Genomic DNA, 21,014 nt, shown 5'->3' with positions numbered 1-21,014 from the left:
CCAGGAAAGGTTATTATAAATTTGTGCCCTCATGGGTCTTTCTTCTAGAAGTAAGCAAACAATTGAAGAAGTCCAGAATCTCTAAGGTTACCATGCCACACGACTCCACACTTGCTTTATTCAAACTGTGCTTCCCTTTAACAAATACAAATAAGGGAATCAACTCATTCTTTAAATTATTAACCGGTGTTTATTGAACATTTGCTATTACATGACATTGAACCAGCTGCAGACAGTTTAATGAAGCATTTATGCAAATCCTGGGGCACAGACTTTTCCATGGATACTGGGAATGACCTTTGACAGTTGAGAAGCTATGGAAAATCACTGTTAAAAATTCCAGCAATGGCATCAGTTCCTTTATGTGCCTAGGTTAGGCATTAAGCTTTAAGGTTTGTTGCGTTTTCTTGTCTTCTGAATCTTCAAGGCTAGATTGAACTGTTCTTGAGTTGAAAACAATAACCCCGTGTCCACAGCAAACAGAATCACCACCAGCAACTGGATAATAAACTGTAGCCAATGATGCTTGTTTTTGTAAACTAGAATGGAACATAGATACAACAATTACACAATTCAGATTAGAAACTGAAAGGCGGGGGGGGGGGGTGCGGTTCTGAGATCCAGCTTCCTTAAGAGGGACACAAACATGATTTTCCACCCTTAGTCTGATGGAATAAATGTTTCCCAGTAACCCCTGTCTATCTGTTCTTCTAGTCACTGAAAATCATGAAACATGATGCCATGAGCTGATGATTTGGGAGTACAAAAGAAATCAGCATGGAGCCAAGGATAATTAAACATCAGAGCATAATTCTAAGTTTGGCCAACTTGCTTTTTTTTTTTTTTTTTTTAATAGATAGCTATGAGCATGCCAAGATAAAGCAAAAATTTCCTTCTTCAAAGGTAAGCATTTCAAAGTTCCCCTCTTACATGACGTTTTGGAAGAAAGGCTTTTCTTATGAGCCATAGAGGCCCCACCTGCCTGGCCTCAGTGGGTTCACTCGCCTCCTGCAGGACCTGCACACGCAGCTTGCAGCAGAGTTGATTTCCTTCAGCACCATCCTCAGCTAAAATGGACTTGCCAAACTTTTTGTACGCTTGCTTCCTTAAACTTCCCAAACCACTTCCAATTTGATACATACAAACATTCTTCATAGAAGCAATTGATGATTTTTAAATGCTAATTATATTATTTTATGTCTGGACAGTCCTTTACAGTTTTTAAAGCCATTTGACAAAACTATCTCATTATTCTTTATAAAAATTTGTTTTGGGCATAGTGTTACCATCAACACTTAGCAAATGAGGCCTCTGCTGTGGAGATAGGTCCTGGATCTCCTTGTTGCAAGTCTATTGGCCATTTCAGACAATTACAGACGCACTAACTTTAAACATTGGGCTTGTACGTCCACTTTCTCTTTCTCTACTATGTATTATCTTGTTGTTTGTCAACTTACATCTTATTACGGTGATTTTGAATTTCTCGGATGTGTAGTTCAGCCGCTTAAGATAGCCCGTGCAGTGATAGGAGCCACTGTCGTTAAGGTTGGCATTTCTAATGGTGATTTTGGGGTTCTCATAACTGTACTTGAAAGCATGGTCATTCCTATAGTAGATGACCTTCTGGACAGTCCCGTTCCTCCAGCCATGGCATCGGATGTCAAAGGACTCATTGTCTATTACCATCTCAGCAGAGGTCTGAAGGAGCAGCCAATCTGAAGAGCAGTCATGTGTTACTGTTATTTACTTAACAATGGATAAGTGCCCTGAGGGGGGAAGGCAGGGAGAGAGGAGCAGATAGAGCCACAGAGAGATGGGAGGGGTCAATTGACCCGTTTCTTGTTTCATATTATCAATTAAAGAATAAAGACAAAATTTTGTTTATAACTTGAAATCTATGCCAATGAATCCCTTTTCCCTCAGAAAAGTCAGTCAGAAGCCATAAAATGTCTTATAATCTGCTGAGCCCACTGTGGAAATCCCAAAGACCAGAATTCCCTTCAGATTCTTCTAGATGGATCTAGTTAAGAGGGAACACACAGAATACTCCTCCAAAAATGCTTGAACTTATGAGAATTATGAGAATTATTTTTGGTCCATTCTTTCTTCACAGAGGCTTTTCCGTTCTGTTGTTAATTATAGTTGGCCTAAATACTTCCTTAAAAGACAAATATAAATCTTAACTATTTGTTTAGTTTTTATTTACCATCTTCTTCCCTATATAGATCTGAGTATAAAGATATAGGACTGTATCAGTGTTTAGGAGTTTGTAGATAGTCAGTGATTATTTGTCTATAATGACTCAGCAAGTTCAAAGAACTGTATTCTATGGCTAAAATCATTTTTAAGAATTGTAAAACATTCATAAATGGAGAGTTTTGGGTGAGAACATATCTAACTTGTGCAAGCATATTGTATTTAAGAAAAATGCTTTGAGGACTTCTCTAAAGTCTAGTACCAGGAAGTAAATGACTATTCTGTGTGGTTTAGTTTGTATTTAGAATGGGTTTACAGATGTTAAAACATTTTTCTACTCAAGAAAAATGTAATGTGTAACTTTTGCATTTGAAAGACAGTTTTCTCATTAAACATGTACTGATAGCTAGATATGTTGTATTAAATTTTGGCAGTTAAAGTAATAAATAAACAATATTCATTGTATCAAAATAAAAAATAGAATTATTTTTTAGTAACAGTAAAGGACATGAGGAACATGTAGAGATATCTTTCATGACCCTCAGATTGTTCAGAGCAAATTGTTACTCAAATATTATGATCCAAGTATATATACACAGCTTTTTGCAGTGTTCATATGCCTATCACACCATTTGATCACAGAATACATGTCTACATCTAGGTAACATAGAAAAAAATCAGATCAGAGGAATAATATTGATGACTGAATAGACCATTAAAAGAGAGGATGTAAGGAGTGGTGCAGAAGAAAAGTCACCTAGATGTCTTGAGGGAGAAGCCCCAAATCTCTTGGAATAACCTACATTCCTACCAGCTTCTAGTGCAGTGGTTCTTAACCTGTGGGTCACGACCCCTCTGGGGGTCAGATGACCCTTTCACAATGACTGCCCAAGACCATTGGAAAACACAGAAACTTATATTATTATTCATAACAGTAGCAATGTTTTATGGCTAGAATTTACAACACAAGGAACTATATTAAAGGGCTGCAGGGTTAGGAAGGCTGCAGACAGTTCTTGTGGCTCCTTCGTGAAAGACAGACAGTATTCTCACATTTCTAGAACATACCTCTCGTCACTTCCAAGTACACGGGTTTACTCTTGTAAAGTCCTTGGTTCTGACATATGTATTTTCCACTGTCTTGAATGGTGGCACTCACGATGTCCCAATGTGAAGTTGTCACTTTAGAAATGGTGCCATTGTGGAACCATTTAGTATTGTTGTCTTGAAGGGAACTGTTCGCATTGCACGTAAGAGTCACGTTATCTCCTGTAAATATTCTAATCCATGGTGGGGTCAAGGACACAACAGATTTCTGAGTGGCTTAAAGAAAGTAAAATTATGAAGATAAAGAAATTTGAATTTGTTGAAAATTAGTCAGTCTCAAAAGTATAAACATGTCAACAGTCAAACAATGGTCTATCTTATTGGTAACAAGGCTTAGTCTTGGTGTCGTCTAGGAAAGGCAATAAAGGATGAAATAAACAGTGATGTGGTCTCAGAAAGCAACCAGTCCAGGCATAAGTAAGGGTTCAAACACAGAAGTTTGGAAACAAGTGAAGTATTTTATTATTTAATGTCATACCCTACTCTAATTCTCTGAACTTCAAAATTGGTATTCATAAATGTAAATTGTAGGCTTTTTAAGTGGAGATTATGCTTGACTCTCCCAATCATTGCTTATCATAATGGTTGATACATAGTTAGTGTTTACTAAATAATTATTGAATAACAGAATGTAAAAATAAAGGATAAATATTAAAGCCTCAGTTCATTAAAACATATCAGGAGCAGCTGTCAATCATTTCAGACTAGACCAAGTACTGGTATACTTTAGTACACAAGGTAAGTAAATTGCATTAATTAAAATTAAAATATAAAATAGGTTTGGTAAAAGATGAGTTCTAAATTTTTTAAACTATTTAATTGTGAATATATATAGTGAGAAATGTTTGTAATTTTCAAGGCTCATGAAAAGCACCAAGAGGGTGTCAACCTTGGATGGCTTCCAGGAGCAAGGAGATGTGGTGAAAATTTAAACAGAAACTAAAAAACTGCTCGTGGTGATGACAAAGGGTGATATAGTCAAGAAACATTATAATCAGACCCGAGGGACTTACGATAGCACCCAGTTTTTATCGGTTGTGCAAGCCCCAGTAAGTGATGTTGTAATCTGAGCTACAGGATTCTCAATTATAAAAATCAATAATGATAGTAATATGAAAGTCGGATGAGTGCATTGAAAGGCCTAGAAGAGAGATTAACATCAGAACAGACATGACTGTTGACTTAAGCAGAAGAGGAGGTGGCTTGAGAGGGGAAAACAGTATATGGGAAACTCTGGGGTGGGTAATAAATTACAGGGAAGAGGGAGATCTGCAAAGCAGACTTTCTGGGAAGAAGAAAATTTAGAGCTAGGAGAAAACACGATGGATACAGACAAACAGCAGAAGAGAGCAATGTCCAGATACACCAAGGGAATAAGGACAAATAACTCACCCGTTAGTGTGATGGCCAGAGCTGCAAAATTAATAAAGGGTAAGTTAGCATCTACTACCTCCAGTTTTCCAGGATGCAAGAAGACTGGGATGGGTGTGGGAATGAGACCCACATTCATAAAGTTTTAATGATCAGTGGGGAGAAGGAAGGGCGTTCTTTCCTCCATCCTCCTCTATTGTTATCTGTATTGTAATAGATGCAGAGGACTGAAAAGACCCAAGCATTAGCCTGGTTTCCCCCTGAGGTGATGCTCAGCCCAGTTACCTTTGCTCCTCTCTACTGCACAGTGCCCAGAAATGCCCCCAAGGTTTGCATATGTGCTACAAAGTCACCAAAACCAAACCAAACCAAATGTTTCCAACTCTGATGCTCTCTAGATGCATTTTGGCCCCTTGGGGTGGGAATTAATGTAAATTTATACTTACAGAAAAACAACACTGGTAACCACAGCTGGGCAGATCCTCCAGTGCCAGTAGCCATTGCTTTTGTGCCTTCAGGTGCTAACTGTGCCGGGGAGCTATACGGTTTCAAAAATAGGCTTGAAACCAAAAAGGAGAAGGAAATGTTTTCTGCATCATATCTGGTTCACTCATCAGCTTTGCCTGGGCTTGGCTTTTTCCAGAGATAATAACAGCGTTGTGCCAAATTGGGCAATTTTATAGTCACCCATTTGCTCCCATCGCACCTTCAGCAGCACACCTAGAATCTGGTGGCTGAGGACCATGGGTCTCAGCAGAGCCACAGGCTTCCTTATGGTGCCATTCAATGCACAAGTATTTGGTTTGCATCTTAGAAGCATGGGGTATAGGGGACTGCAGAATAAAGTAAGTACTAATTGAATCCCTTGATAGGTGCCAGGCACTGTGTAAATATAACTGATACTAGTCACAAAAAAAATCTTACGAGTTAGATAGTACTATCTAAATAAATTAGATTTTATTACAATCTGCATTTTATTGTTGGGAAAATAGATCTTAGGAAGGTTAAGTAATCTATGTTATAATGCCATCTATTGAATAGAAAATTTGGGATTTAAACATGTAACCCTGAAATCAGTCTCACAGCCATTATTATGTTCTGTTTAAGAACACACCAGGCCATGGAGAACAATGGGTGAACTGCTTAGAGGTTCCTCTCAGTTACTGATCCTCTCCTCCTTAGCATCTTGTTCATTTGCTTAGTCTGAGAGTCTCCATCTGATTCCCTGTGATCTACTATCTGATTGGTTCTTTGGAGATAGTCCCAGAGGCTCTTCCTTTACTGGGCCCTGATGTGGTTCATAACAAGTGAGATAGATACGAACCCTCTCGTACGGCATTGAGACATCTTAATTTTCGCTCTATCCTAGCTTTGGCCAACTTTAAATTTTATGATCATTGAACACGAACAAGGTTTCTCCTTGCACACTAACAGCTCCCCTCCTCATCAGAACCGCTCTAATTCACTGGTTTCTTTCAGGTTGAATTAAGATCTGATACGGCCAGTGATCATAGAGATGATGACAGAAATGAATACCTATGTTGTATTTGCATATGCAAATGTTTTCTATTTGCCAATGTTCTGGAATAGGTGAGAGCCATGTGCTTAAGCACATCTCACAGGTGAAGTGCGTGGGACACCATGTGTCATGTTGTGGTCTTCCTCCAAGACAATTGAAGTCTGCTGAATTAAACATGAAGTTGTGCCACAGCTTTCCATGGAATAAGGGGATATCGTCTGATAGTATGTATGGTTCAAGAACATGACACCATGGTATGCTTCAGAGAAAGAGCTTTAATCGAGCAGCCCGTGGGGTTTTCTTTCACTTCCTTTTTTTATTTAAAAATTTTTAAATTATTTGATCATATCTGTACACATATCCTGAAACTAATTCCAGAGTTCCTTTCCATGTTCCTTCCCAACTTCCTGTCATCTTTGACTTCTACATTTTTGAAAACCGCTTGTTGTTGGTATTTACAGAGCAGAACTCAAATACTCCCAATAACTAAATAGTTGGGTTCTACTTATAAACTAGGAAGAGTGATATCTAGACAATGGCATCATTATAAGATTTAGTAAGAAATCTTGCGCGTAAAACACATTGCACAGCTTCTAGCATTTGAAAAATGTTTAATAAATATATAACCTTCCCTTTATTAATATTATTTGTTAAATAATTATAATAGAAATATTTTGTGGGGCTGGGTTAAGGCAATAGGAAACCTATATAAAATACTTTCCTCAATAATTGGTGTCTCATGGCACTGAACTTTGAGCAATCCTAGTTCTCTGTTGTCATGAGAAAAGAGTAAGAACAGGAAGGAAGTTTTATTTGGAGAGAAACCAAGGAGGATTGGAGGAAGGCTTTGGCTTGAGGTACTGGGAGGGTAATGTTTAAATTCATAGACCTTGAGAGAGACAGATTGTACTTCACATATTGATGAGAATTTATTGAGGGATTTGGGGGTTCTCTCCTAGGATAGGGGTCTTGCAATAAAACTGCTCTTACTTTACTGTGACTCAAACAGTTTCTACAAGGGCTTTCCCTGAAGCTGTCCAAACAGCTCCTACTTCCGTGGGAGCAGAAGTGAGCTCCCTGAGAGGTGCTTGCCTAGTCTGAAGAGGTTTGTTAGTGAGATCACTTTTACTTGCTTCACCATATAAAGCTTACACTTAAGTGCCCAACAATGAGAGGAAGGAGGTGCTTTAGATACAGCAACAAACAGCAGAAAAACATTAGGGGCAACCAAGGAAGTTCACTAAAACTTAAGAACAAATTATAGTATTTTTTGACCGTAGGAAAGTAAACAACTAGCAATATAAGCATCAGAAAGAATGAACCATACACATTCCAAGAGGATATTTCTAAAATGAGCAAATGAAAATTAAAAAAAAAAAGCTCAGAAGAAATAAAAGAAAACCACCAAGATTAAACAAGAGCTTCGCTTACCGTGCCTAATGTAGTTTGAATACATTTTATTCTTATTTGCAAAATATCCTCCAAATTTATTTTATATCCAATGTCTGGATGGTGTAGTTGTTCATTTCTTGTATTTAGTATCTTCATTAAGAATATATGTTTTGAGGCACAGGAAAAATTTTAATACATGGAAATTATATTCTAAATTAATTGGTTTCATTTGTAGTTATTATTATTGTGAGTAAGCATTTGAAAATATTGTTCTGAAAGGGATCAATGGGCTCAGGATACCAAATAATCCAAGGAGCCCTTCTATGCCTTGAAGGTTTTTAATAGTTAGATGGTAGAGTCAAAAACGGGATGAAAGTGTGCTTGACAAAATCAGTACAGTATATAGAATCTCACTTCTTACTGCAAGATTTTGAATTTGAGAACATATGTGATTAATACATAATAGCACCTCATGCCCAGATTTAAACCTGTTACCAGTTCCCAGATGACTTAATCTATATTTCACTTTGTGAAGCAGAGACATAAAACTCTAATGGCCATGCATAAACGATGGGATTTTTGTTCTGCAAGGTGTCCTTGAAGCTAGATTCAGAGTGAGAAGTTTTTAACCAGAACTTTATTGTCTTATAGCATATCTGAAAGAGCAGCATCAAACTTAGCCTATTCACTGCCTGCTTCCTTCCAAAAATCAGGAAACAGAAAGGCCAGTGTGCTAGCTTGCTCTATATGTTTAATAAAACCAAGGACCATATAATATTGGATATGAACTGCTGAAAAGACAGTATACCTGTCTCCTCATGGTATATGTATCTCATAAATATCACAGTCTCTCTCGTGATCAAGGATAAGACTAAGTATGCAACACATCTTATCAGTTTGGTCCCTCCTACAATTCTATGTGGTTGATAATAAGGAAATTACATCATAGAGAGGTTAGGCAGTTTGTTGAAGGACTTACATTTGCCAAATAAATACATAGGGTTAGAACTCAGACAGTTTGGCAGGAGAGTGTACATACATAACCAGACAGAAAGAAGTGTCTATGTAATCAACACATTGAGATTGAATACCTGAGGATTTGTCAAACCTACTTAAAAACTCCTTAGATTTGCCAGAGCCCATCACTTACAGAGAGGAAATCATCAATCTAATTTATCCATTTCATGTTTACACATTCCTTTCTTCACTCCATGACATGGTTTATCAATTCATAACCATGAATTTATCAATAGTTGCCATGGTGGTATTTTAATTGTGTTCACAAACTTTGTCTATGAACGTCATTTTTAGCCAAGTGACCCAAAGGAATTCAGACTAACTTTCCTGTCTCCCTGTTGATGGAGATGTGAAGTGACTATGCACAAAACACTCTGGTCAGGGAGAACTATGTTATAAATATGCTGGGGAAGATGCACAAGCAATGCTGTGTTGGATAAAGGTTCTTAAAATACCTAAATATTATGTTAGGTTGTTTACTTTTAAAAAATGATTACCTGTACATATTTCAAAGATATTGGAAATCTCGGATGTGAATAGACTCTTAAGCTTGATTCTCAGCTCAAACCCTTTATTTGCTATGTGGCTATCTCAAGATACCAAATTGCCTCATGTTCCTGATGCCTCACTTATAAAATGCAGGTAGTAGTGGTGCCTTAAGGGTGTTTGCAAGTGTTAAATGAGTTAATACAGTTAAGTGCTTAGCAGAGAGCATGGCCAATACTGCATCTACTAACAGTTTCTGTTACTGATATGATGGGTGTTTTGGATGGAGATGTTGCTGTTAGAGAAAAGAGAATTAGGTGAACGTTTCCCTCTAAACAAAATTTGAATAGGGAATAGTCTCCAAATGTATTTCCAGCACCTGATGTTTTATAGCCATAACACTGGCACTCTGAGCTAACAGTGGCTGTATCATTAGACTGTGGAAACACTTAGGAGTCCTATCCTTACTCTAGAGAAACAGTTCCTGCATCTCTGCAGGTCTGCAGAGATAAGACAGGAGCCAGAGGTCATTGCCAGGTGTGGTTCCAGACAGAAATTCCCATTTTGCAGTCACCAATTGGCCAAATGTGATGTGAGCTGTGGATATTTTATGTTTACTTACAGAACCAATAACATGGTAACAGCCTCCTCTTAAAGAAACCCCTTTAAGATAAGGACAAGAAATCTTGGCACAGTCCAAAGCATTTGCATTTTAATAGGTGAATTGGGATTCCTAATCTTTCAGAACTGTGGCTTCACTGTACTGTGACCAGTGTGTTTCTAGAAATGAAGCTAGCTGTGATTTGGAGTTTGGAAAAATTGGAGAGAGCTCTAAATGGTGGCTCATGATGTAATCTCAACACTCAGGATGCAGACATGGGATTGCTGCACTCTTGAGTGTAACCTGGGCTATAAGGTAAGACTGTCTCAAACAGAAACAATGACTAGGCCTGGAGAAACAGGAAAGCTTTGCCTTCCAAGCATGAGGACTGAAGTTTGATCAGCAGCATCTATGTAGAAACTGGGCACAATGGCACCTTTCTTTAACCCCACTGATGGCAGGTGGGCATGAAAGACCACTGGGACTCTCAGGGTAAATGGCTAGATAAATCAGTGAGATTCATGTCCAATGAGAGTTCAAAAATAAAGGAAGCATGATGTAACATTGAACCCTAGTCTTTCTATAGCATATACAGTCACACCCAGACACCACACACACACACACACACACACACACACAAACACACACACACAAACACACACACACACACCTGCACCTACACATGAACACATTCAAAGCAGGTATGTACATCACACATAATAACAAAAAAGGAAGAAAAGATCTGTAGAAATCCTTGTGGAGTGTGTGTGTCTGAGTGCGAATATGTGTGTGTGTCTCTCTCTGTTTGCTGGTGATTGTTTGTCTCGATAACATGTATAAGGGAGATAATTGTGGAAAGAGTGGGGGTAATTAAACCCTGTATTGCCAAAGGCACAAGGACAGCCTTCCAGGCTAAGAGCTGCCCTGCTTCTGGACATCATTCTGAATTATATACTTTTATCTTGAGTTTGGCAAGCAAATGCAAAAGCAGTTTTTGCATTTTCTCATATATACCCAATTTAACAGAAAATAAACTGCCATGAGTATTGAGGGAAGAGAGCTATTTCCCAGTTTTGGAACAGCATCCTTCAATCTTTTTATTTCAAAGAAGGAGAGCATCAACAGCTAAAATGGTCAGTATACACATGCCTCAGGCATATCAGGCTGTCTGTTTGCTCATCACAGTCCCATGCTCTCATAAAGTTTTCTCATTTTATTACTTTCTCATATTAAGGTCCGAGTTGCTCTGATTTTAAAGTATATCTCTGTGTAGGTAGCATAGATAGATAAACCCAGCTTTAGGGTCCTGTAGTTTATGTAATATAGGGATCTCTTCCTAAAAAAATAGAAATTAATGAATACAATCTTAGGTATTTCAATAACTTTTTAAAACAAGTTTTAAAAAAAACCCTCAATATAGTAAGTAAACCTCAATACACTACAAAGGTCAAAACCTGACAACACAAGCATAAAATCCAGAAAAATTAATTTGTTGCTTATATAAACTCTTCTCTAGAATTATTTTCTGCATGTCTTTTCTACATATTGCTTATATTCCTTTATCAGAGAGTAATTTTCTAGTATCACTTTGGTAGGGAAGCTAAAAGTAAAATTCATTCCTTTATCATTATTGATAAATATTTTACATTATCAAGGTAAAGGCAATTTTAACATGTGATATTATTGTTTGTAGTGCTGCAGGCTTGTGCTCACAAATGCAGGCATCCTGATGCTTCTGGATGCTTGATTCCCATCACAAAACCCAAAGACATTATCATGTATTTATAATCTTCTATTCTGTGCTATTGAGTAAGTTCTTTATGGGGAAAATCTTGTATTTTATGAGGCATCAAACAACTCAAATCTTCTGCTAATAAAATTAAACATATCTTAAGCTTGTGAATTTTTTTGAAGATTAGCTTCTCTGGCCAGATGTTTCACCCTTGTCTTTCCTCTCTGCTCACAGATGTGCATCCCCGGCATTGGCAGATGCACACCTCTGCAGTGTGGAGGTTACCTTCCAGCTCTGTGCTGTGAAGCCGGGAGAGCCAGTTCTTGGGGAAGGGTTTTCCTGGGACTCACATCTACAGTAAGACAGACTAGAGTAGATGACTAACAACAGAAAATTAATGATACCATCTATTACATTAACACAGAGCTAAGTAGCTTCTCAGCTAACGTTCTCCTTACCTGAAGCCCAGAGCAACCCTTCGCTACTCTCCTGTCAGCAACAGGAGGGAACTATGATGGAGAGAAGTCTGAGCGGGAAAAGACAGTGCCTTTGGGTGATTACAGCCAAGACACTGGGAAGATCTGTGTGAAGGGCTGGCTCTGCAGCCTGTGGTACTGAGGGGAAATCCTTTAATCAGCAGGGCCAAGGGAGGACAAGGCCACTGGAGGAATGCTCTTGGAGGGGATACTGGGTCCCAGGTTTTAACTTTTCCTCTCTCTTTGCTTCATAGCAGTTATGAGGTTAGCAGCTTCCCTGGCCTGCATGCCTGCTCAGACATTCTGCCTTATCACAGGTCCAAAGGCAGCAAGGCCAACTGACTAAAACGGCACAAACTGTAAGCATATGTGTAAAAGTTTCATATTTTTCAATTAAGATTACCCAGGCATTTTTAAAAACAGAAACAGAAAGTTGACTAACACATATATCTTAATTTTTTAAATTTTATAAAAAATATAAGATTTATTCAGAGACTTTGTGAGACCTTCTAGGAAGTGGACAGACACGAAGCCTGACTTTCATTTACCATATTTACTAGTCAGTTTATGATCTGTAGATGTCATATCAAAGGAGCAAAGAGGCTGTTATGAAATAGAGAACAGCGAGCAGGGCTTATTGGGAGTAGCCACCACTGGTCTAGGTTTGCAGAGACAAGCTGATCTCTGTGAGTTCAAGGCCAGACTGGTCACAGAGTGAGTTGCTGGGTAGCCAGGGCTACTCAGAAAAACCCTGTCTTGAAAAACAAAAACAAAAACAAAAAGAATATTCAGGTTTCATCCTAGCCAGTTCTTTAAGCCTGTGTTTCTCACAAGTGGGGAACTGCCACGTTTAAAATGACAGCACACACATTTCCACTGATAAGAAAATAAAGGCATTGGTATAAATGTTATGGATTACTTACATACTTAGTTAATAAGTAACCATGCTGCATTTTCAATTTTTTTTCTTTTCTTTTTTTTTGGATTTTTCGAAACAGGGTTTCTCCATAGCTTTTTGGTTCCTGTCCTGGAACTAGCTCTTGTAGACCAGGATGGCCTCGAACTCACAGAGATCCGCGTGCCTCAGCCTCCCGAGTGCTGGGATTAAAGGCATGCGCCACCACTGCCCGGCTGCATTTTCAATTTTTAACTATAGTTTCCATCTGGTAACTCCAATTGTGTTGTTGCACTGTCCAGGAGACTTCAGACTGTTCAAATAGAGACAAAACCGACCAGTAAGAGGCTTCAAACATAAAACAGTGCTCCTTATCATCACTAATACAAAGTTATATTATAGAAAAATATTGGCAGAAAGTCTTATCCCCATGTGACCAAGGGTCAATAGTTAATTAGAAGCAAGGTGTAATATTCGAAATAAAATACGAAATTATTTTCTCATTTTCTAAATTGGATACATACTCCTAATTTACTATATATTTCAATAATGCCATAATGCAGATATTTAAAGAAGAGAAGCACATTTAATTATCAAGGTCTGTCTCATTAAAGTTAGGATTTGAATATAGTTTGTTAGTTAATTATTTGGTCTGATCTCATAAAAAGAAGACACTGAGCTGTGAGGTTCAATATCATCATTTCGTACATGACATTTTTTTTTATTGAGAAAAGGAGAAAAAAAAACAAGTTTCCACCTCCTCCCAGCCTCCCATTTCCCTCCCCCTCCTCCCACCCTTCTTCCCCTCCTCCCACCCTTCTCCCTCTCCCCCCACTCCTTTCCCCCTCCCTCTCCAGTCCAAAGAGCAGTCAGGGTTCCCTGCCCTGTGGTAAGTCCTAGGTCCTCCCCCCTCCGTCCATGTCTAGGAAGGTGAACATCCAAACTGGCTAGGCTCCCACAAAGCCAGCATATTAAGTAGGATCAAAACCCCGTGCCATTGTCCTTTGCGTCTCATCAGCCCTCATTGTTCGCCATATTCAGAGAGTCCAGTTTTAACCCATGCATTTTCAGTCACAGTCCAGCTGGCCTTGGTGAGCTCCCAGTAGATCAGCTCCACTGTCTCAGTGGGTGGGTGCACCCCTCGTGGTCCCGACTTCTTTGTTCATGTTCTCCCTTCTTCTGCTCCTCATTGGGACCTTGGGAGCTCAGTCCAGTGCTCCTGTGTGGGTCTCTGTCTCTATCTCCATCCATCACCAGATGAAGGTTCTATGATGATATGCAAGATATTCGTCAGTATTGCTCTAGGATAGGGTCATTTCAGGTTCCCTATCCTCAGCTGCCCAAGGAACTAACTGGGGACCTCAGCTTGGGCACCTGGGAGCCCCTCTAGGGTCAAGTATCTTGCCCACCCTAAAGTGGCTCCCTTAACTAAGAATTGTGCTTCCCTGCTCCCCTATCCAACCTTCCTTTATCCCAATCCTCCTGTTTCCCCAAGTCCCCCCCTCCTTCCCTTCTACCTTTTCTCTCCCCATCTCCCCTTACCCCCATCCCACCCCACCCCCAAGATCCCAATTTTCTCCCCGGCAATTTTGTCTACTTCCCTTAGCCAAGAGGATAACTATATGTTTTTCCTTGGGTTCACCTTCTTACTTAGCTTCTTTAGGTTCACCTATTGTAGACTCCGTGACCCTTATTTATGGCTAGAAACAAATTATGAGTGAGTACATCCCATGTTCATCTTTCTGGGTCTGGGATACCTCACTCAGGATAGTGTTTTCTATTTCCATCCATTTGCATGCAAAATTCGAGAAGTCATTGTTTTTTACCGCAGCGTAGTACTCTAGTGTGTATATATTCCATACTTTCTTCATCCATTCTTCCATTGAAGAGCATCTAGGTTGTTTCCAGGTTCTGGCTATTACAAATAATACTGCTATGAACATAGTTGAACAAATGCTTTTGTCATATGATAGAGCATCTCTTGGGTATATTCCCAAGAGTGGTATTGCTGGGTCCAGGGGTAGGTTGATCCTGAATTTCCTGAGAAACCGAAACACTGACTTCCACAGTGGTTGCACAAGATTGCATTCCCACCAGCAATGGATGAGGGTACCCCTTCCTCCATACATGACATTTTCCAAACAGGAAATGCTGAATTTTAAGTACCATGACTAAAGAAATGAGTTAAATATAGGCTCAGATTTGACCCCGATCTTTCTGCCATTCAACCCAACACAATGTTTACTTTCAATATAAGAATAATATTAATCATGCAAATACATGTTTATCAAGTGTACATATTTATGTGGCAAACACATTGTTGTTGCTGATGATACATAAAAGCATTAGACAAGATCTCTGCCCTCTGTGATGAGTGTTCACTTACCTGACACACAGAAAAGCAGCTAAAAGGGGAACCTTTCAATGAGAATGACATTAAAGAATGAGATAAGATGCACCACACCAAAAGCTGAAATGTGAAAATTTCAAATAGTGTGGAATTCAAAGTTCCCACAACAAGAAAGACCACGGAGATTCTAGGAATTAAGAGAACAGTTGGATGGAAGCTTGATGAGCAGAGACAAGGGCATGAAATGAGAAGGAGCTGAGAATGAGGACAGATTGTGAGTGCCTGAAGAACATAGAAAGAGTCTGCTTTTCTTTGAAGGGTCTTGAAAAGCCATCTGACTGTTTAAATGTTTAAAACAGGGGAATATATATATATATATCCACATTTATATGCATAGATATTGAAGTAGATATGCACATAGTTATATCTGCAGTCAGGAGAATATATATATAGTGTATTTATATGTATGTGTGTATGTTTGTATGTGCATGTATAAATATATATTCCCTTGATTAAAACATTTGGAGGGCTTTTAAATACATATGGTTATTATCTGTGTATGTATGTATGCCCACATTTATAGGCATAGATACTGAAGTAGATATGCACATAGATATATCTGCAGTCATATGTGTTATAGACTTTCAGAATCAGATTGTTAAAATAGGATTTAATTGGCAATAAAATATGGTAATAAGTTGTCCTAGAGAGATGGTAGTGAAGGGTTCACGTGTCCAAGGTGGGTCCATTAAGAGGATTTACTGACAGTTTGCATGATAAAGAAAGCATAAAAGATAGTTCTTAATTTTCTACCTTAATAAATGTGAATGGTGACATCACTTATTATTGAGGGCTGGGAAGGACTACTTTAGGAAAATATCAGTTTTAGGGAAGAAAATAAAGTGTTCTAACTTAAAGAATTTTGTGCTGTGGTGTCTCTTTTATACAGTGCTACAGACAAATAGATAGCTTAGGAAGTTTAAAAATAAGTGTTTGGACTAGAAATGTAAATTTAAATTGCTGTCATATATCTGGAGTAACTGAGTAAAATGAAATTGGCTAAAAAATAAAATAAAAGAGAGAGGAAAGAACAAAGCAAATCCCAGGATGGAGCCCTAAGGAATGCCAGCGTTTCAAGGATGGAGGAAAGGACAGGTTCAGAAAAGATACTAGAGAGAATAGCTTATAAGATAAGAGGGTCCTCCATAGAACTGGGAAGAGAGCTCACTTCTAGAGAAAAGATTCATTTCTGAATCTTGCTGAGGAGTGAAGTAAGATGACAAGATAAATGGCACTGTGCCTGGTGATGCCGGGGTCTCTGGGAATTAATGATGGTGATCTCTGTGGAGTGGTGTGTATGGAAGTCAAGCTGAAGTGGGTTAAAGAGAACAGAAGGAGAAAGAGGAAGGCACTCTTGCAGATAATGTCAGTGACGCTTTCCAGTGGACTGGAGGGTTTGGAGGATGCAAAGTCAAGGTGAGTTCTCATTTGGGGGAGATCGAGATGGTATTTGTTAGCGATCCTTATGGTCTAGTAAGCAGAAGCAGGGGTATACACTTGAGTTAAGTCTTTCCACAAATAAAAAGAAAAGTCATTTTCACCGTTTGATTAAAATACACTTGTTTCTGCCATAACGCTCTGCATAAGACTATTTTAAATATTTGTGTCTTGCAAAAGCACACTTAAAAGAATCGTTAAGAAAAAAATGTCTTAAATTGTGTAAAACTCATCATAAGAGCATTAACATTTGAATTTCAACCAAACAACAGAATGTGTAAGTTAAATGTTGAATAAATAAAACCAACAATACATATAAAAATTGTTCACTCCCAGTGGTTGGTAAAAGAAGGAGACAAGACAAAATACACAAAAATTCAGGGGGAAATATAATAAATATTCCCAAGTCATATTAATGCCAAAACTTGACCAAGAAATTAGAATAGGTAGGCATTGTTCAAGGACTCTAGACAATGTATTCCTCTGCACAATGAAGGTCTGTCTTCAAGCAATTCTTCTTTAGTACTATAATATACTATCACTCTATGAAAAATGTGTGTGAGCTTCCCACATTGTATTATTGTCCTTTGTCTTGCTAATATAATAAGAACTAACTTGAATTTAATAAACATACATCGGGTCATAGCAATACTGCAGCTTTTAAAAAACACTGCTATGTGTATAGCAATACATTGAGTACTACATAGGACAAAGATATACAAAGAGGTTTTTTTTTTAATGTATTGCTTTGTAAAAGAAAGTAAGTTCTACAGTTAGAAATAATAACGGAAAATGGAGACACATTTCAGTAAAAATAAATATGGAAAAGCCACAATTAACTCATAGAATTTACTGAATATTTACTGTACAGCTGAAGTTCTGCTTTTCCCACTGAAGATGCACAGGAATCTTAAGTGAGTACCACTAGCACATGTGGCTTTCATAAGACACAGAAGACTATATCACATAACTGGTGGAGTCAATATTTGAAGTTTAAAGATCTGGATGGCCAGAATCTTATAAATGGGAAAGAAAGGTATTCGACATATTGTATTCTTTCAACATTGCTGTTACAAAAGTTGGTGTTATTAAGCTACTCTCTCCATCTTCAGTAAGTTGCGATATTATGTCTAAATTTTGTTATAATTTTGAAGCATTATATTACCAGAACATTCAATGCTTCTAGAATTTATAAGAAAGAGAGTAAGGAAAGATAGACACCACCAAAAGGGTGCATGGAATTGGCCTACTTAGTCACTATTTCTCATGGCATTTACTTAGTTGCAGCACACGATGCCCGTCTGCGCTCTATGTGCCGCCATACCCGTGAGCCGGGCAAGGAGCTGGAGATTGAAACACACAAAAACACAGAGACAGACAGATAGACACACAGGTCATCCTTGAAGCCAGAATGCCCCAAGAATGCCCCCTTTATTGTGTTCAGGGGCAGCTTATATAGGGATAGCCATACACACACCCCCAAACACACCAGAAACAATTCCCCTGCCAGCAGGAACTCCTGAGGTTCTCGTGCTCAGAGCAGCTGTAGGCACGCAGATCAGAGGAAAACAAGTTGTTTCAGGATCTGGGGGTTCACAGCTCCCAACATTTAGTTCTCCCATGATCAAATTATATATAATAGAAAGTAATGATAGCTTAAGGCTCAGAGCTAACTACCCTTGGAGAGACGATGTATAGTTGACAAGGACTGTTATGATAAGTGGCAGTGGAGTAAGCTTCCTACAGTGAGAGATGAGGGAAAGGATGGAATCTCAGATGGATAGGTCATCCTTAGAAATGTGAAGATGGACAAGACAAGATGCAGCTGTAGAGCCCAACAAAGAAAACCTAAAACACAGGATTTAAATAACAACCAGGTAAGTAAATACAAATCAATAATGTTAGACTAACTACCTGCAAGATATGCTAGGGCAATGGTGGCACAGAGCTTATGGGAGTAACCAACCAATAGCTGATCTGACCTAAGATCCAGTCAGTGAGATGGGACCTATACCTGGCACTGCTTGGGCACCAAGAAACTGAGACTAGATAGCCCAGGGAGCTAAGGTAAAACCAGGTACTACTAGTGATAAAATGACTCCTAATGATATTCTGTTATACTCCTAGATCAGTAGTGCCTTGCTCAGCCATCATCAGAGAAGTGTCTCCTGAAACAGATGGGAATAAATCTAGAAACTCACAGCCAGACATTGTTGACAGAGGTTTCTGTGTCCCACCAGATCCCACATCCATTTAATTCCAAATAAACACACAGAGGCCTACATTTATAAACTGATTGACCTATTAGCCCAGACTTCTTATTAACTCTTATGACTTATATTAGCCCATAATACTTGTCTGTGTTAGCCATGTGGCTTGGTACCTTTTTTGGCAAGGCAGTCACATCTGGCTTTCTCTGTGCCTGGACAATGGCTGCTTTTCTCTCTCTTCCCAGAATACTCCTTTTCTCATTTCCCTGCCTCTACTTCCTGCCTGGTCACCTTGCCTATACTTCCTGCATGGCTACTGGCCAATCAGCATTTTATTAAACAAGTACAAGAAACAAATCGTTGCAGGGTAAAACCATTGTCCCACAACAAGACATTACATGGAGAGTGTAAGAGCCAGGGGAAATGGAAGACACCAAGAAAACAAGGCTTTCTAAATCAACATGAGCAAAGGTCATTTGAATTCAGAGACTGAAGTATCTCGCACAGGTCCTGTGTATGGCTACACCATGTCCTCTGTCTTTATAGTATGGCTGCCAGTTTAGTGTTTTTATGTGATTCCTGAGTGGGGGAAAGAATGGGTCTCTGATTCTTGTATCTTCTCTTAGGCTCTTTTCCTTCTGTTCAGTTGTTTGTCCAGCTTTGTTGTGAGAGATATTTTAATCTCATATATTTTGATATATTTAAAGAATGAATGAATGAAAACCTACCCATTAGAGTAAATGTTAACAACTGAGCTATCATTTAAACCTGCTGGGAGAGGAAAATCAGTTTTCTCCAATGGAGTGAAACTGGGTATATCAACTCCAGAGCAGATCTCATGTTCAGGAGTCGTTGAGCAACATATAATGGACTAACAGGTTTTTTTCTATGTGTGCTTTTATTACACAGTTACAGTTTGGTAATTTTTTTATTTAGGTGTTGTTTTATTTTGTTTTCTTGCTTTGGTAGGTTTTATTGTGGGCAACAGGATTTTTTTTAGAAAGAACTTAAAGTTGAGTGGGTAGGAGTGGGAGGGAAAATATGATCAAAATATATTTAAATTTAAAATTGTTTTAAATAATAAAAATATAATAAAAATAAATGTAGGCATGATTTTAACACCTCCCAACACATATCAAGACACTAGAACTATCAACCTATGCCATGCAGGGGTTGGGTAGTTCATAGGATATTGGAGTATGCAAACAATTTGGGGCAAAACCAAACTTAAAAGTTTTTTAAATATAGTATTTGTGTTTATTAACTTCAGTGGTCTGTGTTAGTAATGATGGATGATTTAAAGGTCACTAATGTTTTAAGTAAATGATTTCATGTTTAATCTCAGACATTACGACTCTTTCCAAAATAATGATTCTGTGAAATAAAAACGTTGGACTCCATGTGCTTGGAGGTCCTCTGGGGGTCTAACATCCAAGTGTTGCTAGCAGTGAGGAGTTCAGGGGTTCGAGAGAGCAGCAGCTAGTTAGGTGGGCGATGTGGCCCTGTGGTCATGTCCAAGAGCAGGGACTCCTGCTGCCTGATGGATGAGTCCCTCATTCTCCTCCCTGACTTGCCAGGGCAACAGTTCAGGACATTTAGAAACCTTGCCTTCTGTGCCTCTGTCTCAAAGCTGGTGGCGGTGAAAAGAAAAAGCAGTGGGAGGCAGTGACAGATTTGAAAGCAGAAGCTGAAGAAAGAAAGGAGATAAAAGCAGGAAAGTGAAAGTGAGCAGGTTTGATGCAGACGTGAAAGATTTAAAAGGAGGGACAGTTATTTCCAGTTTCCTAGTCAATTTTTATCAAAAGTTCAAAAGTAACAACAAAACAGAGACATTAAAATAGAAAGAGAATTTAGAGACAACCAATTTTGATGACTTCATTTCAGTCTGAGTAAATACGACAGAATGGTTTGTGTGAACTGTGTAAGAAGTTAATCCGTAGCAGACAGAGAGCAATAGCAATAGAGGATCTAGGAAACGACAAGAGAAAGTGTGTTTGTAAGCACTACGGAGCATGATGTGAGGAAAACTACATGGGAGGACTGAGAAAAATGGAATGAACAACACAAGCCAGATAGGAATCAGCCAGGAACTAAATCAGAGTGAGAAGGTGAAGAGCAAGGAGGTGTCTCATTTCTCTATTTAGAATAATATGTTCTCATGACTA

At 38.6% G+C, this 21,014-nt stretch overlaps 1 protein-coding gene across 1 annotated transcript; it reads right to left on the bottom strand.

The window, feature by feature from the left end:
• Window positions 1-387: 387 nt before the first annotated feature.
• Window positions 388-6,186, bottom strand: Fcer1a (Fc fragment of IgE receptor Ia). Its single transcript, XM_041643446.1, has 6 exons — window positions 6,174-6,186; window positions 5,121-5,156; window positions 4,696-4,716; window positions 3,265-3,519; window positions 1,458-1,715; window positions 388-539 (listed from the first exon to the last, which is right to left on the bottom strand). The coding sequence occupies exons 1-6, from the start codon at window positions 6,184-6,186 to the stop codon at window positions 388-390; spliced, it is 735 nt and encodes a 244-aa protein (XP_041499380.1).
• Between the last annotated feature and the right edge of the window lie 14,828 nt (window positions 6,187-21,014).

This window comes from Microtus oregoni, unplaced genomic scaffold, assembly GCF_018167655.1.
Source record: "Microtus oregoni isolate MIOR12 unplaced genomic scaffold, Mior012 000086F_ref0000336, whole genome shotgun sequence".
NCBI lineage: Eukaryota > Metazoa > Chordata > Mammalia > Rodentia > Cricetidae > Microtus > Microtus oregoni.
The sequence above is the reverse complement of the archived record's forward strand: the minus strand, read 5'-3'. Positions and strand labels throughout refer to the sequence as shown.